Source organism: Balaenoptera musculus, chromosome 16, assembly GCF_009873245.2.
Source record: "Balaenoptera musculus isolate JJ_BM4_2016_0621 chromosome 16, mBalMus1.pri.v3, whole genome shotgun sequence".
NCBI classification, from domain to species: domain Eukaryota; kingdom Metazoa; phylum Chordata; class Mammalia; order Artiodactyla; family Balaenopteridae; genus Balaenoptera; species Balaenoptera musculus.
Genome location: NC_045800.1, coordinates 1,265,289 through 1,285,250, shown reverse-complemented (window position 1 = coordinate 1,285,250; position 19,962 = coordinate 1,265,289). Strand labels below are relative to the sequence as shown.

At 53.4% G+C, this 19,962-nt stretch overlaps 2 protein-coding genes across 5 annotated transcripts in view; one reads left to right on the top strand and one right to left on the bottom strand.

Moving 5' to 3' along the window:
- PPP2R2D (protein phosphatase 2 regulatory subunit Bdelta) overlaps positions 1-10,415 on the top strand; it is a 54,138-nt gene extending 43,723 nt beyond the window's left edge. Inside the window, exons 9-11 of one of the 3 annotated variants that reach the window (XM_036829582.1) lie at positions 296-2,398; positions 3,780-3,962; positions 9,141-10,415. In XM_036829582.1, coding sequence (XP_036685477.1) covers positions 296-575 — 280 coding nt within the window. In that variant the 3' untranslated portion in view covers positions 576-2,398; positions 3,780-3,962; positions 9,141-10,415. Of the gene's footprint in view, positions 1-295; positions 2,442-3,779; positions 3,963-9,140 lie in introns of those variants that run through there. The other 2 variants (XM_036829581.1, XM_036829583.1) reach the window with 2 other exon arrangements.
- Positions 7,979-19,728, bottom strand: BNIP3 (BCL2 interacting protein 3). Of its 2 annotated transcripts, none has more exons than XM_036829585.1 (6): positions 19,521-19,728; positions 12,366-12,516; positions 11,943-12,027; positions 10,676-10,785; positions 10,436-10,588; positions 7,979-8,980 (listed from the first exon to the last, which is right to left on the bottom strand). In XM_036829585.1, the coding sequence occupies exons 1-6, from the start codon at positions 19,564-19,566 to the stop codon at positions 8,935-8,937; spliced, it is 591 nt and encodes a 196-aa protein (XP_036685480.1). In that variant the 5' UTR covers positions 19,567-19,728; the 3' UTR covers positions 7,979-8,934. The 2 variants fall into 2 exon arrangements, with proteins under 2 accessions (XP_036685480.1, XP_036685479.1); XM_036829584.1 differs by lacking the exon at positions 19,521-19,728 and adding an exon at positions 13,139-14,890.
- Positions 19,729-19,962: the final 234 nt, after the last annotated feature.

Genomic DNA, 19,962 nt, shown 5'->3' with positions numbered 1-19,962 from the left:
GGGGTTTTTACCTTGTTTGAAAATACGTTAATGTAATTAAAACTATAAATCCATTACTTTTTTCCGTTGTATTTATTTTTACGGATAGGATTATGTATACGAAGTTTAGGAAGAAATTCTCACTGCATCTCTCTCCTGACCATTATGATTTTTCATTTCTTATTTGTAAAAATGACCCTGCTGTGTAGAATTGGGGGTAGGAGAGGTAAGCAGCTCTATCCACGCGTCCAGGGCTGGGCTGGGCTGGGGGTTGGGGGTGGCCACTTAGAAGTCTTCCTCTCCTTGTTTTGAGCAGTGCAATCATGACTGGGTCCTACAACAACTTCTTCAGAATGTTCGATAGGACTACATGGAGGGATGTTACGCTGGAAGCTTCCAGGGAGAACAGCAAGCCTCGCGCCAGCTTGAAGCCTCGCAGAGTGTGTGCAGGTGGGAAGAGAAAGAAGGACGAGGTGAGCGTGGACAGCCTGGACTTCAGCAAGAAGATTCTGCACACGGCCTGGCACCCAGCGGAGAACATCATTGCCGTGGCTGCCACCAATAACCTGTACATATTCCAGGACAAGGCCAACTAAGGAGGCAGCGGGACCCGCGTCTCGTGCAGAATCGCGCCTGGTCGTTCGGTGCCAGAGGACAGGCGACATCCTCTCCGTGAAGAGCAGGGACGCCCTCCTGCCTCCGCACAGACTGCACGGGCTGGCCGCGCGGGTGCCCGCGGGCTTCTGCTTCAGCAAGGTGAGCCCTGGGTGTCGCTGCTCAGGTGAGAAGCCCGCTCGAAGCAGAGTGATGGACAGGACTCAAAAGAGGCCATTGCTAAAATAAACGTATTTATTGAAGTCTGAGCCTTCCTTCCAATTTATAGACCAAAAATTAACATCCACGAGGAAAGTTGTCAGCTTCAACGTCTCCTCCTGTCCAGCTCTCCTCCTCCGCTGTCATCCTGGGGCCTCCACGTGCGCGGCTGCTGCCCGCCTTCCCTCGGCCCCTCTCAGCCCAGGCGGGGCCTCGGCCGGCGCGGAGATTCGGCCGAGCGGGCTCAGGCCGCTTTACTCCCATCACGCCTCTGGTGTAACCGCCTAATAAAAGCAACACACTCTAAAAAGTGTTTTTTAAGTCCAAAATAAGTATCGTCTTTTTATTTGATTTAATTGCATATAATGAAATTATGCAGAATTCAACTTTAAAAATCTTTTGTCCTTCGTTAACAGAGTGGTGGAACGTGTGCAGTACTTCAAACTCTGAACGTATGTATCCACAAACTTCCATAACTTTTTTGTTTCTGTAGAAATGGTACATCTGACACACCAGGTAAGGTCTGGAAAAAGCCTTAACTGCATCTGCCTCTGAGAAAGAAAATCCCAAGGAGCAGTAACAGGATCGCTGCTGAAAAAGTAACACGTGGTTTAAAGTATGCCTCAAATTCACTGCAGTTGAAAACTTACGTGCTTTTTAAACCTTTTTAAAAGTACTTTGGGGGAAGGGTAACATACTTTTTAAAAACTGCTGGAATTATATGCATGCCGAATTTCATACTGCATTTCAAGCCAGCAAAAATTAAACAATTTTAATTATTATGTAATGCCACCAGTACCTTGGTGGTTTACTTTAAAAGTAGGTTGATATCAGAAATCAAGATTTCCTAAGACAAAAAAATACAGAGGTAACAACACTAAGTGATTGGAGCTTGCGGCCGCGAAATTTCACACAGGAGCCCGAGACCCAGTCCTCCGGGGGACGGGACAGCTGGGGCTCACGTGCTGCTCTTGAAATTAAGGTGTATTTTGGTCACTGGTGATATGGAGATGCAAGAACAAATGTCTTGTCAACTCATTCCCCTGAATTCATGTTAACAGGGTGCCACATTAGCTCACGTTACGTTGGAAATAGAGAATCAACAAGTACATTTATTTTCATTTAAAGGTAATTGTTTTACTGCGTATTGGTTGACGCAGTTCACAAACCTGAGATGTGGAACAGAGTTGTCTAAGTATCAGTCAACCCTGGCCCTTAAGGTAAAGCAGTTCTAGTAAGATGGGGTTGTATTTACTTGTTCAGCTTTTTGACCAGAAAGTTTAATAAATTTCAGATGTTTAACCAGGTTTGTACTGTGTAACTGGACGACTTTTTTCCATCTTTCCTTTAAGACGTATTTCCCACCAAACAGGAAACCAGCCTTCCGCCTCTCAGACGGCCCCGGGCGGGAGGCGCGTGCGTGGTGGCTGCCGCCGGCGGGGCGGGGCTCCCTGTGTCCCTGGGCTCTTCTCCCCCGAGTCGGGCGGACGCCCCTCAGAGATGCTGTTGAGAAACGTGTAATTTAAGAGGTGTCTAGCAGTTTCTTCCGTGTCTTTTCCATTAGACACTTCTGATTCCATTTAAGCCTTTTTCCCCTCCTGATGAGGTAAACATCCTATGGGTTTCAGACTTGACGTTTATTTCTTCTTCATATTCTTTGTTTAAAAAGTATCTGTTGTATTTCTTGTTCTTCCAAAGCTTACCCCTTTTCTCCTGTTTAAAGCTAGAGAAAGCTAGAGAAATTTTATCTGTTCCTGCAAGGTAATTCTGTGAGTTTTCATCGTTCCTTAGAATTCTGTGCTCCTGTTTTTCCTGAAGCTTTAATGCTGTCTAGGTTGATGGCCTGGGTTGGATGAATACGCTTTATTCGTGTGTGGATTTAGACGTGCACTTTTTAAAGAACAGTGGCGGTTCTGGAAGCCAGTACAGGACAGGACTCAGAGTCTGATTTTAAACCGTCCGCCAGTCGTGGGCGTTCTCAGGATGAGCAGCAAACTCCCTCCCCCGTGGAACTGAGTAGCCGTGGCCTCACAGCCGGGAGCCGGCCCAGACTGTCCCCTGGTCAGCGTGGTGGGGTCCAGGCCCCGCGGGCCGAGCCCAGGGCTCTGGTGCTGCGTGGCCGTCTGAGGAGGAACTGTCTGCACGCTTTTGTCAAAGGGGGTCCAGGGTTGGCGCTGAGGCTTTTTCTTCTGAGCGCGTCTGGCGCCCACGGGCAGAGGCGGGTGTGCAGACCGAGCCGGGGCAGGCCGGGCCGGGCCGCGCCCCTCGTGGGGAGGACGGCGCGCCGCGCTCCGAGTCCCGGTCTGAGACCAGGTGCTGCCCCGGGGTCATGATGGGGCGGCGGGGGACAGTCCTCCCATCAGGAACTGCCCACTGGGTGCTGTGCCGGGAGAAGCTTCCGCAGGCGCTGGGGGCACCGGAGAGGGAGGGAGGGGACGCCGCATGGGGCCCACCCCGCCAGGGCTTCTCCATGGGGGTGTGGACGGGGTGGGGACAGCGGGGGGTCGGGTGGGGCCTGACCGGTGCGGCCCACGGGGCTGGTGACAGCCCTCCTGTACCGGGCGGGCCGCAGGCAGGCACCCGGCACGGGCTCCCCAGAACCAACCCATTGGTGCTCGCGGATGGACACGCCACAGCGCGGGGTCACCGGGGTCCGTGTCCCACCCGAGCCCTTGGTGGAGAGCTGGTGAGCAGGGGGGTGGAGTGCCACCTTGATCTCTTAGGAACCGTGGCAGCCCTGACATCACGGGGAAGGGGGAATTGGAGACCTCAGGGTCTCTGCTCAGCTGTCACCCCTCTCGTCCGGCAGCCCCTCCCTTCACGCCACCAGCTGAGTCCCGCGAGGGGCAGAGTCACGGCGGCGGGACGGGGGAGTGGGGGACGGGCAGCTGAGATCACAGGAGTCCCGGCCGGGGGGGTGGGGGGTCCTGAAGCATCCAAGGTGACAGCCGCGGCCCAGCCTGACCCCCGCCTCTGCGCCCCCCCAGGACCCGCAGAGCCCGTCCCGGGAAGGTTTCCCTCAGCTGCCCCGCGTCTGAAGAGTGACGGCTGGGGCTGGGGCCCACGATCTCCTGCGACCCCGTCAGCGCCCGGTGAGCAACTGAGAGGACTTGCTGGTCCCATTTCCCTGCTCACCCTCCGGACGGTGACGCCCGCAACCGGAACCTCGGGTGAGTCTGCATCCTGGGCACATCTACAGGGTCCCTGGCACCCCAGGCAGGATACGGGACCTTGGCCGAGGCCAGGGCTCCGGGCGGGACCCCGGCTCCTGTGGTGCTGGTTGTGGAGGCCGACCCTCACCAGGCTGCTCCGTGTTCTTTTGGGGTTTCCTGTGTGTCCTGAGACGATTCACTTGTTTGCCCCAGAGTTTATTAGCAGTAAATTATCTTTGTATATCTTGGGACATCTTTAAAAGATGTGTGTTCCGGGGACTTCCCTGGTGGCACAGTGGTTAAGAATCCGCCTGCCAATGCAGGGGTCATGGTGGTTCAAGCCCTGGTCCGGGAAGATCCCACATGCCACGGAGCAACTAAGCCCGTGCGCCACAGCTACTGAGCCTGCGCTCTAGAGCCCACGAGCCGCAACTACTGAGCCTGCGCTCTAGAGCCCGTGAGCACAGCTCCTGAGCCCGCGCGCCTAGAGCCCGTGCTCTGCAACAAGAGAAGCCACTGCAATGAGAAGAAGCCTGCGCACCGCAATGAAGAGGAGCCCCGCTCAGCACAACTAAAAGAAAGCCCATGCACAGCAACGAGGACCCAACACAGCCAAAAATTAAATAAATAAATACATTTATTTAAAAAAAAAAAAGATGTGTGTTCTGTAAGGATGGGAAGCTAATTTGTTATTCCAAGAACTAACTTTCAGGGAAAATTTGTTTTCTAAAATCTAATTATCTGAATGCAGTGTAACTCTACAGTTCTTATGAGAAATGTTGTGAGGTTGTTTTTGGTTTTCTTTTTTGAGGTGTAACTGACACAACTATATGAGTTTAAGGTGTACAACATAATGATTCAGTATTTGTGTATGTTGTAAAGTGACCACCACAGTGAGTCTAGATAACTTCTGTCACCACACAGGAAGTTTTTTTTCTTGTGATGAGAACTTTCAAGGTCTCTCTTAGCAACTTTCAAATATGTGATAGTTATTAACTATAGTCACCGTGCTGTACATCTCCAGGACTTATTTCATAACTGGAAGTTTGTACCTTTTTACCCCCCTTCTTTCTCTCTCCCTCTCCCTCCCCCCCCCTTACACACAGACACTCACAAACACACATAAGCACACACAAATATACATAAACACACACACACACACTCACACCTGCCTCTGGCAAACACCAATCTAGCTACAAGATTGGCTTTGTTTTTCTAGATTCCACATATAAGTGAGATCATATGGTATTTGTCTTTGACTTGCTTCACAGCATAATACCCTCAAGGTCCGTCCACGTTGTCTGAAATGGCAAGACTCCATTCTTTTTATTGCTGAGTGATGTTCTGTTGTATACATGTACCACATCTTCTTTATCCATACACCCACCAGTGGACACTTGGGTTGTTTCCATATCCTGCCAATTGTAAATAGTGCTGCTATGAACATTGGTGTGCATGTATCTTTTCAAAGTAGTGTTTTCATTCTTTGGATAAATACCCAGAAGTGAAATTGCTGGATCACATGCCAGTTCAACTTTTAATTTTTGGAGGAACCTCCATCCTCTTTTCCATAGTGGCTGCACCAATTTACATTCCCACCAACGGTGTGTGAGAGTTCTCTTTTCTCCATATCCTTGCCAATACTATTATTTCTTTTCTTTTTGATAAATGTTTTTTCTTACTTTAAGTATTAAACTGGTAACACCTGTACAAATTTCAAAAATCTTTAAAAGGATTATAGCAAAGTGTTGCCCCTTCCTCTGAGCCTGGTGGTATTGATAACTCTTGTTAGTCTTGTCTTGGGCCACACTTTTTCTTACTCAAACACAAACATGACATATTCCCATCTCCCCGTTTTTGCACACAAGGTAGCAATGTGTACACACCTGCATTTCGCTCTTTCCACCGCACGGTGGTCCTGGCTGTCTCCCCACAGTTCGGAGGAAACATCCAGCACCACAAGGACGCAGGAGCCGGACTGGGCGGGCATTCCTCGTTCGCCTGGGGGATGCTGACCTGCCGGTCCAGGGATGCTCTCTGAGTAAAAAGATACTGTCTGTTTATCTTACTTTTGTAACATTTTATTTGGAAATAATTTTAAATCAGTTGCAAAAATTGTAGAGTTCCTGCCTGCCCTTCACCCATCACCCAGGTTTAATTAACACCACGTAAAGCGGGTGAAGTCACCCCACAGTACTTGTAGCTCATCCACAAACCTTCGTGTTTGTTTTCCCAGTTGTCTTTTTCTCGCCCGGGATCCACGATGCATTTCATTGCCGCATCTCTGAATTTATTTATTTATTTATTTATTTATTTTTGGCTGTGTTGGGTCTTCGGTGCTGCATGCGGGTTTCTCATTGCGGTGGCTTCTCTTGTTGCGGAGCATGGGCTCTAGAGCGCAGGCTCAGTAGTTGTGGCATGCAGGCTTCAGTAGTTGTGGCTCACGGGCTCTAGAGCGCAGGCTCAGTAGTTGTGGTGCACTGGCTTAGTTGCTTCGCGGCATGTGGGATCTTCCCGGACCAGGGCTCGAACCTGTGTCCCCTGCATTGGCCGGCGGATTCCTAACCACCGCACCACCAGGGGAGCCCGCTCTGTATCTTTCAATCTCTAACAGATCCTCATTTCCTCATGACCTTGACCTCAGACAGGTATTTTGTAGAACCTCCCCCAATTTGGGATGGCTTGATATTTTCTCATGACTAACCTACAGTTATACATCTCAGCAAGAATACAGAGATGTTGGGGTCAGGAGGTCTACGGTACCCTAGGTTCCCTTGGCGGTAATTTCCTGGGGAGGCAGTGACACCGGGCCCATGTCAGCAGCTGTCTGCCTGACGGTCACTCGTTCCCTCGTCCCGTTTATTAATTGGATTCTGTCGGGAAGAACTGTCCCTTCCCCCACTTACTTGGTCTCCCTCAGTGTGGACTTGGAGATCCTGCTCGGGTCTGGTGACAGCCCATCACCACCAGGAACCTGTTACCAGGCTGACCCACTTTGAGCCACTGCAGGTCCCTCAGGTTGGCTCCCTGTCCTTCACCTCAAGCATGGCCTCACCTCCTGGCACCGCAAATGTTCCTCATGCTGCCCTGGAATTCCCACTTTTCCAAGGAGCTCTGGTTTATGGGAGAATGGATTCGACCCCAGGATCGGTGTTATTTTAATCCAAAATTGTCTGGATGATGTTAAATATTCTGTAAACTTGCTATTCCGTGAATAAAATGAATGATGGTGTTATTTGCATTAACATAAGGGGTGTGTGGAAAGGCTGTCACCATTCTGCTATCCTCTTGCCCAAAAGATCAAAACAAAAATACATAGTCACACATTTTAAAAGAATCAAACGTCCACTGTAATGTTGCAGTGAGAGGGGAAAACCTTGTGATCGGCTGCGGCAGGCACTTCCGGCCACCATCACGCAGCTTGGCCTGTGCCCTGGGGAGCGTCAGTGACAGGGCGGAGATGGAAGGAAGGATACGTAACACGGAGGAAAGGAATAAAGTCATGATCCAGCTAGAAGACGAGAGAGAACTCAGATTTTTAAAAGTGAAGAAATCAGACGAAAGCTATTGGAATCAATCATAAATTAAAATTGGTGCTCCAGAGAAGGGAGCGAGGCGGGGGCCGGTGGGGGTGGGGGGGGTGGTGGCAGAGATTACACTTAATAGCTTAGAACTCCCCAGACCTGGGGGATGCCTTGTATGTCTCAGTGCACAAAGGCCTTCGTCATGGGCCGGGTCACCTGAGTGATGGATTCACAGAGCTGTCCAAGGGGTGCTGGCTCTGAGGACACTTGGCCTTGCTGGAAGGTCCTGAGTGCAGCCTGGTGTGCTCGTGACACTTGAACAACCAGCATTTGCTGTTAAAAGGGAATCATCCCCTTGGCCAGAGTGGGTCAGTGGGATGCAGGCTTAACGTTTTAGGGATAAATTACATAAAGAATCTTGATACCATTCCATCAGCTGTCTCCAAATGAAAGGACTGTAGGCCTCTACCTCCAAGGTAATTGTTTAAATACAAACAAAGATTTTAAAAATTAGAATGTTACATTTATTTAACACAACCGAATTTAGTCTGGAAAAGTGAAACAAATACAACAGCATTTATACAGTATATCAAAGGGGCAGCCTTTAAAAACCATGCAGTGGGGATACACCTGGTTTAATGAAAAAGCTTGTGTGACGTTTGGTTTTAAACCATATGTAAATACCGTAACCAAGTATTTGGCAAAGATTCATTTTTTATCTATTTCCAGGCTTTTAAAGTAGACACAGAATAGCTTAGAATAAAGCTGATTCTAAGAGCACACAAAAACTGAACACAAACAGACTAAATTTAGCAATCCCGAGAGCAGAGAGAAGACGCTGATCAGCCGGTGGGCGCTGTCCAGGGTGGCGGTAACAGCCTCAGCGGGACTCCCTGTGCTGCACAAGGTGCCGGTGTGGGGACCACCTGGCCCACCCGTGCTGTGGCCTGAAGCCTACGTGTCACATCACAAAGAACCACCAGCACAGTGAGAGCTGAGCGGCGTCTGTAGTAGACGGATGCATCCACTTAAATATGGTCTACAACGGGGGGTAAGGCCACAGTGTTTATTCGGGATAAACCCTCATGTAGTCCTTTTAATGTCAACGGTATTCGTTCTTTCAAAATACAGTGTTTAACTCAATCAAGGTTGCAGATAATGTGTTAAAATACTACATACATCATGGATACGTTAAAATTATTTATACTTAAATATCCGAAGAAAGATTACCACCAAATTATTAATAGATATTAATCAGTGACAGGCATATTACTTTATCCCATAAGTATGATTATGGGAGAGCATGGTCTTAGTGTCTTTATTTTACTGAGTTAGGAACGTGGCATTTACAGAAGAAATGACACAAGTGGTGCAGCCACCCAAGGACCAAGGCAGCCTCCTCTGTACGCTGTGCTGTGGACAACACACTTCCCCACTACAGGAGAAAGCTGGACGCCAATTCTTCATCAAAACGTGCTGGTGGATGTTGTCAGGCGCCTTCCAATGTAGATCCTTAACAGAAAAAGGAATCGGTAGTTAACGTGGTCTCGCAACTCCCGGGCAGGTTTGCACAGCTGAGAAGGGGCAGCTGACGCTGGTCCCAGCATATTTACGTTAAGGGGACTGGCTCTCTTATACCCACGGTTAAAACCTGTGTTTTATTCTTCCTCAGTGTGTATACATTTCAGCATCTAATTTAGAAGCATCCAGTTGTGCTCTAACAGCCCTGCAGTGGATACACTCAATTCAAGCACAGAGGAGAGGATTCTACCCAACCTGAAACGCTCTTACTCCCGTCACTGTTTTTTTGAACTGACCACACGCTGCTAGAAAGAGTCGCCTGCAGGACAGGTGATATCGCCAAGTTTATCAGCACCAACCTCACAAAGACCCCTGCTGAGCAGTGAAGCCCACGCCCCCAGGAGCCCAGAACCGAGGGGCGTAGGCATCAGAGGGCTGTCCGGGCAGAGGGGGCTGGGGAGGACGTCTTCAGGAGCCTGCAGCCCAGCACGGGGAGCTTCCTTAGAGCAACTGGCGGCGTGGATTTTACTATCCTGACCACTCTGGAGGCTGGTGAGAAGGGCAGACACCCCTGTTGGGGGCTGGCTGCAGAAATCCATCTTGACATGAAGGCCTAAACCTCAACCCGGCAGGCCCCCACAGCATCTGACTGCTAGTTCTGGAGAAAGCTCCAGAAATCAGTACCTCCCTGCGTGAGACCGGCAGAGTCTGGCTCTGCAAAGCACCGTGCTGAGCGGGAAGGCAGAACCGAGAGGCAGAGGCCGGGGGCCTGGCCCCACCAGGGAGCCCTCTCCCCAGGCAGGCAGGACCGTGGGCTGGGGCTCGGGAGGTCGGGACTCCGCTCTCGCCTCCCAGAGCAGGCGGGCCGGCGTCTCCTCTGCCGCGTTCACGGAGCCCGCGGTGGCACCAGCCCGCGTCAGAAGGCCACCTCGACGATCCAGATGTCCAGTCAGCTGCAGCCACAGGAGCCCCTCCCTCCGCACCAGGACCAGTGAGACCCCCCCGCCCCCCTGGTCAGAGGCTGGGGAGGGGCCCCCGAGGGCGGCCTCGGGCTCCGCTCCTCAGCACCGTCCGGGCTCAGTGTCTCCACGACCCAGGCTGCCCCTCTGTGTTCCGCACGGTCGTCAGAACGGGCGCCCTCTTCTCTCTCACTGCCGAGTGGACGCCAGCAGACACGTGCAGCCCGAGTTACCGACACTGCCCCCCCGCAGCCACCCGCAAGGAGAGAGGCTGATCTGCACCTGCGTGCAGCGGTCCAGGTCAAGCAGCCGGACGAGCGCCCCTGCGCGTCAGAGAGGCGGGCGAAACCAGCCTCTGCTGCCCGACACTCGGGGCAGCGCTGCCCCGGCTCACGGCTCTGGGCTCTGTTTCCCACGCCCACGTCGCCCGTGCTTCTAAGCCCTAGAAGGACCCCACGCTGTGCCGTCCACACGGGGAGTCACTTACCCCAACCCGATGGCCAGCAGATGGGACAGCAGAAGAGACGGCAGAAAAACTTTGAGAAACTCTGCGGAGAAGATGCCCCCTTTCTTCATGACGCTCGTGTTCCGCATGCTGAGCGTGGGCGCGCGCTTCGGGCGCTTGAAGAGGAGGAACTCCCTGGGGGAGAAGTGCTGGTCAGCGGAGGCGTGCCGGGCCAGCCGGGCCAGCCGGGCCAAGGAAGGCCCCCAGTGCAAACAGACTCACTTGGTCGGGGGGACGTTTTCCGGCCGGCTTGACCAATCCCAAATCCAGTCTGAGTTTTTCTTCAAGATGCTTTCGACTTCTTTCCTTCTCTCCATATAGTCTTCCTCAGACTGGGGTAGAGCAGATGTTAAAAGAAAGCCAGCCTACTGCACCCACAGCAGAAATCTCACCTCCCACCCAAGCATCAGACCAGCAAGCTGAGCTCGCAGCCCAGCCAAGGGGGGAGGCGAGGGCCGCACCCCCCGGCTCTCCTCCCTCCTCCACACACATCACCGGGCTGAAGGCCCGACTCAGACTCGAAGAGCTGCAGACACTGCCCCAAGGAGGCGATGCCGAATGAGGACAGACGTCCAGAGATGAAAACGGAAACCATCTAAAATGGCCCAAAACAGGGATGTGCCTAAGCAAGCAGGGTACTGCAGGGCAATGAAAGCGAGACACACTTTCGAGTTAAACGGGAGAGAAACACCAAACACTTATGTGCACCCCTGATTGCAGCTACATTTTGTAAAATACATAATACCCTCATTAAAGAGCTTTTCAAGTTGGATTATAGGTGCTCTGCCCTACTTCTCTACATTTGAAAAACTCTGTACCTGATCATCTAATTCCTCCTTAAAATCAGGGGGGAAAAAAATTAGTTCAAATTTTGGAAATACTCTAAAACACGGTACCAAAACCAACCAAACGTCTGGGCGCACCAAAGCTGGGGGTGGACCCCACGTGTCTGGGGGCAGGCCGGGCGCCGCCCTTGAGGAAGCCTGAGCACCAAGGACTCCTGGTTTCCTTGGTGAGGGAGGCCTTGAGGGGAGACCAGCACGGGCGGGGAGGGGACCAAGTGGTACTGACCGAGCCCACGGTTCCTGACAGCTTTCACAGCGAGTCGGGGACCCACGGGTTCCTAAAATACACTCCCCAGGCATCACGACCGGAAAGGACCTGGCAAGGCCGCACTGGCCCTGGCCCAACCGAGGCCACCGGAGAAGCAGCACATAGGGCCCCAGGCTCTCTCCCACCCACACACTGCCCAGCAGACAGACCCGCCGCCTGGCTCCCAGCTCCCCTCCCACTGGCCACTCCCAGTGTCTCCCTGGACAGCGTGTGACGGCAGAGACGCCCAGGCCACACAGCCTACCCAACCTAAGCCCCTGCCACTTCCGGTCCAGCGTGAAAAGCGGGGCGTGCCCCCCCCCCACTGCTTCTGAGGGCTGGATTCCACAGAACTTCGTACAAACAGATCGCAAATGTGTGCACGTGCACACCTTACCTGGGAGCTGTTCTTTTCTCCAAGACTATGTGTGTCTGTCTCAGAAGCTCTGTTAGTATCTTGTGGGGTCTGTGAGCGAGGTGGGCTTGGGGAAAACACAACATGTTAACCTTCTTTCCACCAGGAGAAGCAAAACCCCACAGGCAGGGGCCAGCCTCCAGGGCCCGAGTGCTCCCGCCAGCACCTGGGGCCAGACCAGGGCCAAAGCGTCCCTCCATCTCCGCGGCTGAGCTCTGATGCCCCGCAGTCGACAAGCAGAAGCAGGGGCCCAGCACCACACAGGCAGGCCCCGGTCGCTTCCTCCCACCTGAAGGCAAAGGGCCCGCTGTCTCGGGAGGGCTGGGCCGAGGCTAGGCAGGCGTTCGCAGCCGCGCCTGCTCCTGCCTGGCCTGCCAGCGCTGCGATGCACACGCTTACGCCCACCTGTCACAGTGGGAGCTCCTGGAGCTGCTCCGTCCAGATTCGTGCTGGGCATCCAGCAGGATTTTTTCCATGTCGCCATTATAAATAGAAACAGAGTCTGGAACACTGCTCCCGTTCCCATTACTGCCAAAGTGTAATTCCACCCAGGAGCCTGATGGGGATAAAAAAAGGACATGGTTGCAATTTTCCACCCACTCTGGAGTCCGGTCCTAACAAATAACCAGCTCACCCCTCCATTTCCAAGACGCGCCGGGGACTCGCAAGGAACCGTCGCCTTGAATCACGCCACAACGCCCTTGAGACCCATCTCTGGCACCTGCGTTACAGTGACCCAACCCAGGGACCCTTGGGAGCCAAGGCAGCGCACCTGCTGCCACTCCCAGACTACCTGCTCAGTCAGTGGGGTCCCAGTGACCAGGACACTCCTGCACTCAGCTCTTAGAAAGCAAAGGGTGTCAGCAAGAGCCTTAGGGATTTACAAACTAAGGAAAGGTTTACAACCTATTTACACATTCCAGCGCCACCTTCTGACCCTGAGGTCCCACAGGATTCATTACCGATTACTGCTCTGTATCTTACATCAGATGAATAGAACAAAGGTAACTAAACCTGATGAACCAGAGCAAGCAAACCATCCCGAGTGTTCATCTAGCCAAGTCTTTAGGGCAAGTAAACTCAGCATTCTTTAACTTGAACTGAAAACTGACGTGTTATGTATCCACCCAGATGTCATCAAAACAGAGAACTCCTTAGCACCAAGGTCATCTGCTTACCAAAATGTAGCACAAAGCAGCTACCACCCCACATCCTATGAGCCAGCATTCGAAGTTTAGCTTTGTCTCTCCAGCCCCACGACTTGGGAGCTGACTTGATAAATTCACCAAGGCAGCCAACAGCTGACCCGGCGGGCACTCTGCTGCACCAGCCGTGCTGGGCTCCGGAATCGGGAGTGACCGGGGAGAGCCCCTCCAGGGGCACCCGTGAGGGGAGGTGTCCCCGGTCTGGGCACAGCCGAGGTCCAGGTGGGTACAGGCAGGGGAAGAGGTGCCGTCGCGCTCGGCTGTGTGTTTTGGGGGTTGACAGGTGAAGAGCTGGAAGGTGAGATCAACTTCGGCAATTCCCACAGGAGGACAGGTGTGAACCCTAGAGAGGTCCCAAAGGGTGAAAGTACACGTTCTGTGCGGCGGGGCTGAGACACCCACAGGTGTGCGGACAAGGCAGGCGGTCAGGGCCCTGAAGCAATACCTGGGGGCTTGGAATGGGGGGGGGGGGCCATCCTGTCGTTGCTGTGCCGTGGACCAAGGCTGGCTTCCAGCGTTTCGCGGCGTCCCCAGGCTCTCACTTGTGAACCCACACCTAGGAGCGGGGTTCCAGGGTGGAAAAATTCTAGGCGTACGTTTAATGTATTGCAACGCCACTGCTTTCCGATGCAGCCGAAGCAATGTGAGCATCTTTGTTGCCTCACACTTGGCATCCGTCTTTAAATATAGCTATTCTGTGGGTGTGTGGTGGTGGGTTATATGGTTTATTCTGCATTTCTCCGATTTCTACTGAGGTTGAACATTTCTTCACTTGCTTACTGGCCATGTGGAGAGCATCTTTTTTGAAGTAGCTGTTGAAATCTGCTCCTCTTTCCAACGGAGCGGTCCATCTTTCTCCATCTAGCTCGATATTCAAGACACAAGCCTTTCTTTTTTTGGCCGCGCCGCGAGACTTGCGGGATTGAACCAGGGCCCCGGCAGTAAAAGCGTCGAGTCCTAACCACTGGACCCCCAGGGACTCCCGACACAAGCCTTTCTTCATTCGAATGTGTTGCAGGTGACTCTCGCTGTGGAAAGACAGCCTTTCCGCTCAAGCCTTCTGGCGAACATGAAAGTTCTTGCTTTCAATTCACTCTTCCACTGCCAGGCTCCGTTCACTGGCAAGACTGCCCCTGCGGTCCCGTGCCCCGCCCTGCTTCCAAGCTGGCCACGCGCACAGGCCTCCGGGCCCAGGACAGTTCCTCTGCTGTGTGTCGTGGGTCCAGGCCTCTCCAGGGTGGGTGCAGGAGGGGGAGCGCAAAGGCAGACCAGACTGAAAACCCCGACCGAGGCTGGCGGTCACTGTACGGCCGCTCCAGGAACCGTGACCCAGAGCTGCTGCTCTGCGCTGAAACCAGGGCCCCAGGGGCGCCACACAGCGCCACCCATTCGGGCCCGTCCCCTACACGTCACCCCCTCCCCTGAGAGCCCGGGCCTGCCCTCAACAGCAGCTTGCTGCAGAATAGGTCACATTCGTCAGAAGACAGCAAATCAAGGGTCCAGGAATAAAACGTAAACATACAGTTTATACCACGTCCAGCCTCCCACTTGGCTGCTAACAAAAGGATCACCGGTTTTCAGATGTTAACACGCTTCTCACTTTAGCCTCTCAAGTCACTTCATGTTGGCCTGGCCCGCACAAGGCAGGCCGGGGTCTGTCTGGGAGCCCAGGGCTCCCTGGACAAAAGCCAGGGCCACTCAGCCTCTGCAGGTCAGCAGAAGCTACAAGGACTCCGTGTCATTCCTGAGACAGCCCGTCTTGACTGGGGACCCTATTCCCACCTGCTCTGGTGGCTACGCAGGGGTTAGGAAAGCCCTGAAGCAAACCATAAGAGGCTCCAGCGTGCGGTTCCTTCACTAGCCCTCCTTCCTTGCCAGGAGCAAGGTGACACCCGGCCCGGCAGCTCTGGCCCCCACGGCTTGGGACAGGACCACGGCGCCCTGCTCTGGGCACAGTTCCATTTTTCTCGGTTCTAAGTCAGGTTCTGGGCCTGGCTGCCCAGATCACTTTTACTTACGGTGTCTGGCATAAATGGAGTTTGAGGTGCAATGTCTTCTCTGACACCACTTCTGACATGAAATTGGGGCAGGGGGAGGCCTACACCAATAAGCAATTTCCAGCACCGACTGGCTGTGCAACAATTCAGTTTTGACACTACCTGGAGTTACTGTCAGATCCCACAAGTTACAGATCTCAGTCCCACAAGACTGTCCCACATCAGACAGCCGCAAATGCCTGGTAGACCAAGAATTCAGGGGTTCCAACAACCCCCTCCCTCTTCAATAATTCACTAGAACTCACAGGACTCGGGAAAATACTTTGCTTACACTTCCCCAGTCTCAGAAGGATGACAGCTCAGGAACAGCCGGCTGCACAGGGCAGGGTACGGGGGGGGGGGGGGGGGAGGGCGGGAGTGGAGGGGGACAGTTTCCATACCCTCTCCCAGGCCCTCAGTGGGTTCAGCAGCCTTTTTCAAAGCTTTTTATAACCCAGGCTGCAGCCCCGCCCCTCCCCTCCCGGAGGGTGGCGGGTGGCGGTGGGTAGTGTGTGCTGAGTTCCCACCCTCGTGCTCCAGTGCGCTTTCCCATCCCCACCCTGAGGCTATCAGGGCCTCATGAGTTACCTCATTAGCAGACTCAAGTGTTTTCCAAAGGGGCTCCTTATGAATAACAACATCTCTCAGGAAATTCCAAGGGTTTTTAGAGCTGAGCTCTGTCTGGGTCAGGAACCAGGGACAAAGATGAAATATATTTTTCAAATTGAGATATAATGGACATATAACATTCTCAGTTTCAGGTGTATGTATATTATACCACAAGGGCCAACTCAAAACTCCATGGAGACAAATATATATGCTTTTTAGAATCATCTCATAGAAAGTCTCAAGCATCCTTCAGAAAAAAATCCCATTCTGGGGTGTCTACAGCAAAAGCTTTGGGTCCAAAAGCTGTATTCTAAGAAATGATTTACTAAAGGACAACAGTTTTATTATTAACCTGCAGCAACTGGGTAGGGAAGGCAGCTTCCTGGAAAATGAAGACAAGGTGTGCCATTAATCTACTTGCATCTGCAATTAAGATCACTCACCTTTCTAAGCAAGAAAGACGGGATTCCGGTTGCTGAAGGGTAACCTTATAACACTTCCTCAGAATCCCAAATAACCTATCAGATAATTGGTGTAATTAGGCCTCAGGGAAAAAACCAGGTGTGGAAGCTGCTGACGCGGGCCAGCTGCACCCCGATTCCGGTCCCTGCCCACAAAGGCCTGTAATTTACGCTAACAAGACACAGGGCACGCAAACAAGGCAGATGAGATGGGCCGAAAGCCTAGGCTACCAATATTACATCATCACAGGAAGAAAACCGACTAGCCTTAGAGTTAACCCATTTTTTTTTTCTTTTTTAAATCTCCTGTGACCTCCACGATCCTTGGTCCCAAAGAAAATAAAGACCATGTTTTGACTTTGATGACTTGTGGGCCCCAAGATTTGTAACTCAATATGTTATCACATCTTAGAGCCCTAGAGAGGCTATAGGAATTACCCAAACACATAGCTACTTACTGAGTAAGCCATAGGTGCCATTTAATTCAGCTAAACTCAACTGCTGTTAACTGAGTGCAAGCTAGGAACACATGCAGAAGTGTTAACCGTAGTTCACTGAGCCACTGCTTGGTTAGTTGGGTGGCGGAATAGATTCCAGCTGTCTCTGATTTACCCAGCTTGAAAACAGAGATAACGACAGCAGTACTTTTTCAACCTACGGAAGAAACCCTTACTCTATCAAGTAACTTTAATATAGCACCCACACTGTTCATCCTAAATATTCTGCGCAAAGCTTCTCAAAGTTCCTGCCGCCACTGTGGGACCCCAGGCCCTCCTACATCCCGGGGCAAACACTCCCCTCCAGCCCCAGCTGGCAGAGGCTCCACACCCTAGTCCGGGGTAGCAGGTCTCAGCCCTGGCTATGGAGGACCACCTGTGCTGCTTTCCCCCCGTTCTCCAGAAGTCTAACCCAGCGGCCTGAAAATCCTGATTGGGAATGCTGCAATGGAACCCTGGTACATTTATTTTGAAAAAGCCGTAACGGTGATGTCGGGCAGCCGGGGTTGAAAACTACTAGGGGAACGACCTACACAACTATGGGATTAATGAGAAGGTGGAATCCCTGAGGAGAGTCCTGGGGCAGAGCAACTACCACCCTCATCAGAGGGCTTCTTCCCTGGGAGAGGTGGGATTTAAGAAATTACTGTTTTTAAAAGCTTCTCAAGTTAAATGGGACAGGAATGAGAGGCTCGACTGACAAGTGATTTTGAACATAAAGTCAAGCAGGTAAGTCATTCAGGTTCCTGGATCTTAACAGGAGCTGGCAAATTGCACCCATCCTTCTGCCTGTCTAATGTCTTCTGTCACCGACGCGCCTGCCTGCCCTGTTTTTCACGTCACCTCTGAGCCTCACTGTGAACATCTGTGAAAAGTAGAGGTTGGGCCAGGATCTAGATGCCTGAAACCCCTTCCAAACTGCATGACACAAAAACTGCGAATTCTCTTCCTCTTCATATACCTTCAGCCGCGGTGGGTGCCCAGGACAGCGAAACCCTCTGGCTGCAGACAGAGCAGTGCGTGAAGGGGCAGGGGCTGTCTCAGGGTAAACCAGGAGCACCTTACTGCATTGAACCCCACCCCTCCCAGCACAGCAGGGGTTGGGGGGGGGGGTCTTCTGGGAAGTAAGGTTCACATCCCCACCCCTGATGCTGTGACACAGTATCACAAAACTCCATCTTCTCCCTGCATATTAGGGGTTGTTTATCTGAGAACAAGAAAGGCATATACGACATCTTGCTGCTGGTTAACAGCTTTAACTAGAAGGGACCAGGGGTCCGAGAGGCAACATCAACTTCGCTGTGAACTCAGGGGAAACATTTGGTCCGAGGATACAAACAAAGGGGAAAAGGTTTACCACTGTCTGCGGGCTCAGCTACCAAGGCTCTCAGTTCTTAACGAGGTAAACAAGAGGTAATCAAATCAACACAGAGCAGACGACAAGTGTCGCCCCAGCCACCAATCCCTGCTCGGATTCAGTTTCCCAGGGCGGCCGAGGCCCCACGTGACTCCTCCCACACCGGGCGGCCGGGCAGCGAGTGCCCCGCAGCACGTATCCCGGAGAGCGCAGCCGGAGAATCCTCGACACTTTCCACTCAGCGTGTAACTGTCTTTTTATAGAATACACAAAACAGAAAAATCTTTTAACCCACGAGCTGGCACTCTGCACTGCCAATGACTCAGCAGTTTGGTCTGCCAATCGAGGACCGAAGATGGAGCCGTTCAGGACACTCCGAACTCTTCCCGACAAATCTGACCCACTAATAAAACAGGCCGTGTTAGAAACTAAGTAGTTCGATAACAGGGCTGACTTTAAAAGACAGTTTTACAAAACACTCCTTGGGTCTTTTGTTAAGACAAAGATTCAATCCCTTAATCTGTTTCAAAGAAAACAGTCACTGTCGAAATTCAAGCGATTGCAGGATTTTTAAGCTGTGGTTGTAGTTTTAAATTATACAACGCAGTAGACCAAGTCTTGCCTAGTGAAATCTTGTTTTGAGGAATACGAGAAACTAGTAGCTCAAATCCAGACAGTATAAAGATTTTTAAATCTTAACGAAACTTTAAAATTCACTCTCTTAAGGCTTCAACGGCCCTCTCCAAAACTTATTTACGAGCTCCCGCCGCCGCCTGAACTCTTGCTTCAGAGAATAAAGGTCGGCGCCCGGCCCCTCCTCCAACCCGTGGGCCTCGGGCTCCTCACCCGGGCCGGAGGCGGCGGCCCGGGGGCGGCCCCGCGGGGCCAGAGCCGGGTGGGTCAAGGCCGCCACCGGCCCCGGCTTCCCGGGAGGGGGCGGGGTGTATGCACCGCGGCCACGGGGCCTCGTGCTCCCCCCCCGCAGGTCAACCCCGAGCTGGGCTCTGAACGACACCCGGACGAGCGAACGTAACTAAGGAAAGGCCGGCCGCGCCCCCGGCCCAGCGTTTTCAGGGCTCTCCCTCTCACGGCGACTCGCCCCGAATCCCGGGACCCCGTCCTCCCCAGCCACTCCGGACCGAGCCGCGGACGGCTCACAACCCGAGTCCACGAGGCCAACCGCAAGTCTGGGCGCCTGCTCGCCGGTAGCGGCACCGAAACCAACACCGGGCTGCACCTCGGAAGACCAGGCACCGCGCGGGCTTGGGACGCCGTCGGCGCCTCGGTCGCCCCGACCCGGAGACGGGGGTCCCTCCGCAGGCCCCTCCTCTGCAGGCCGGGCGCCTTTCCCCCGCAGGCCCCCCACACCCAGGCCGGCCCCCGGCCCCCGTTCACCGTGCAGGCTCTCCTCCTGCAGCCCGGGGGTCTCGCTCTGCGACATGGCGGCAGGGCAAGGGCGCTGCGGCCGGCGGGTCGGGGTTGGGGTCGGCGGGCGCTCCAGGAGGGAGAGGAAACAGGAGCGGCGAAGCAGCTCGAGCGCGGTCGGCCCGCGGCTCCGAATGACTGACGCTGGCGGCCGGAGCTCCGCGGATAAGCGGCGGCACCGCCCACTGGCCGTGGGGCGGGGCCTGCGAGGGCGCGCGGCGCGTGCCGCGCGTGCGACGCGTGCACGGGTCGGGACGCGAGGAGGGGGCCGCGCGTGCGCAGCCGGGCGGGGGCGGGGCGCGGGCGTCTAGCAGGTGCGCGCGGGACGTGCCGGCACCACCTGGAAACAGGAGGGCGGGAGGCGGGGCCCGGCGGGGTGAGTCGTCTCCGCGACGCTGCCTGAGGCCTGACT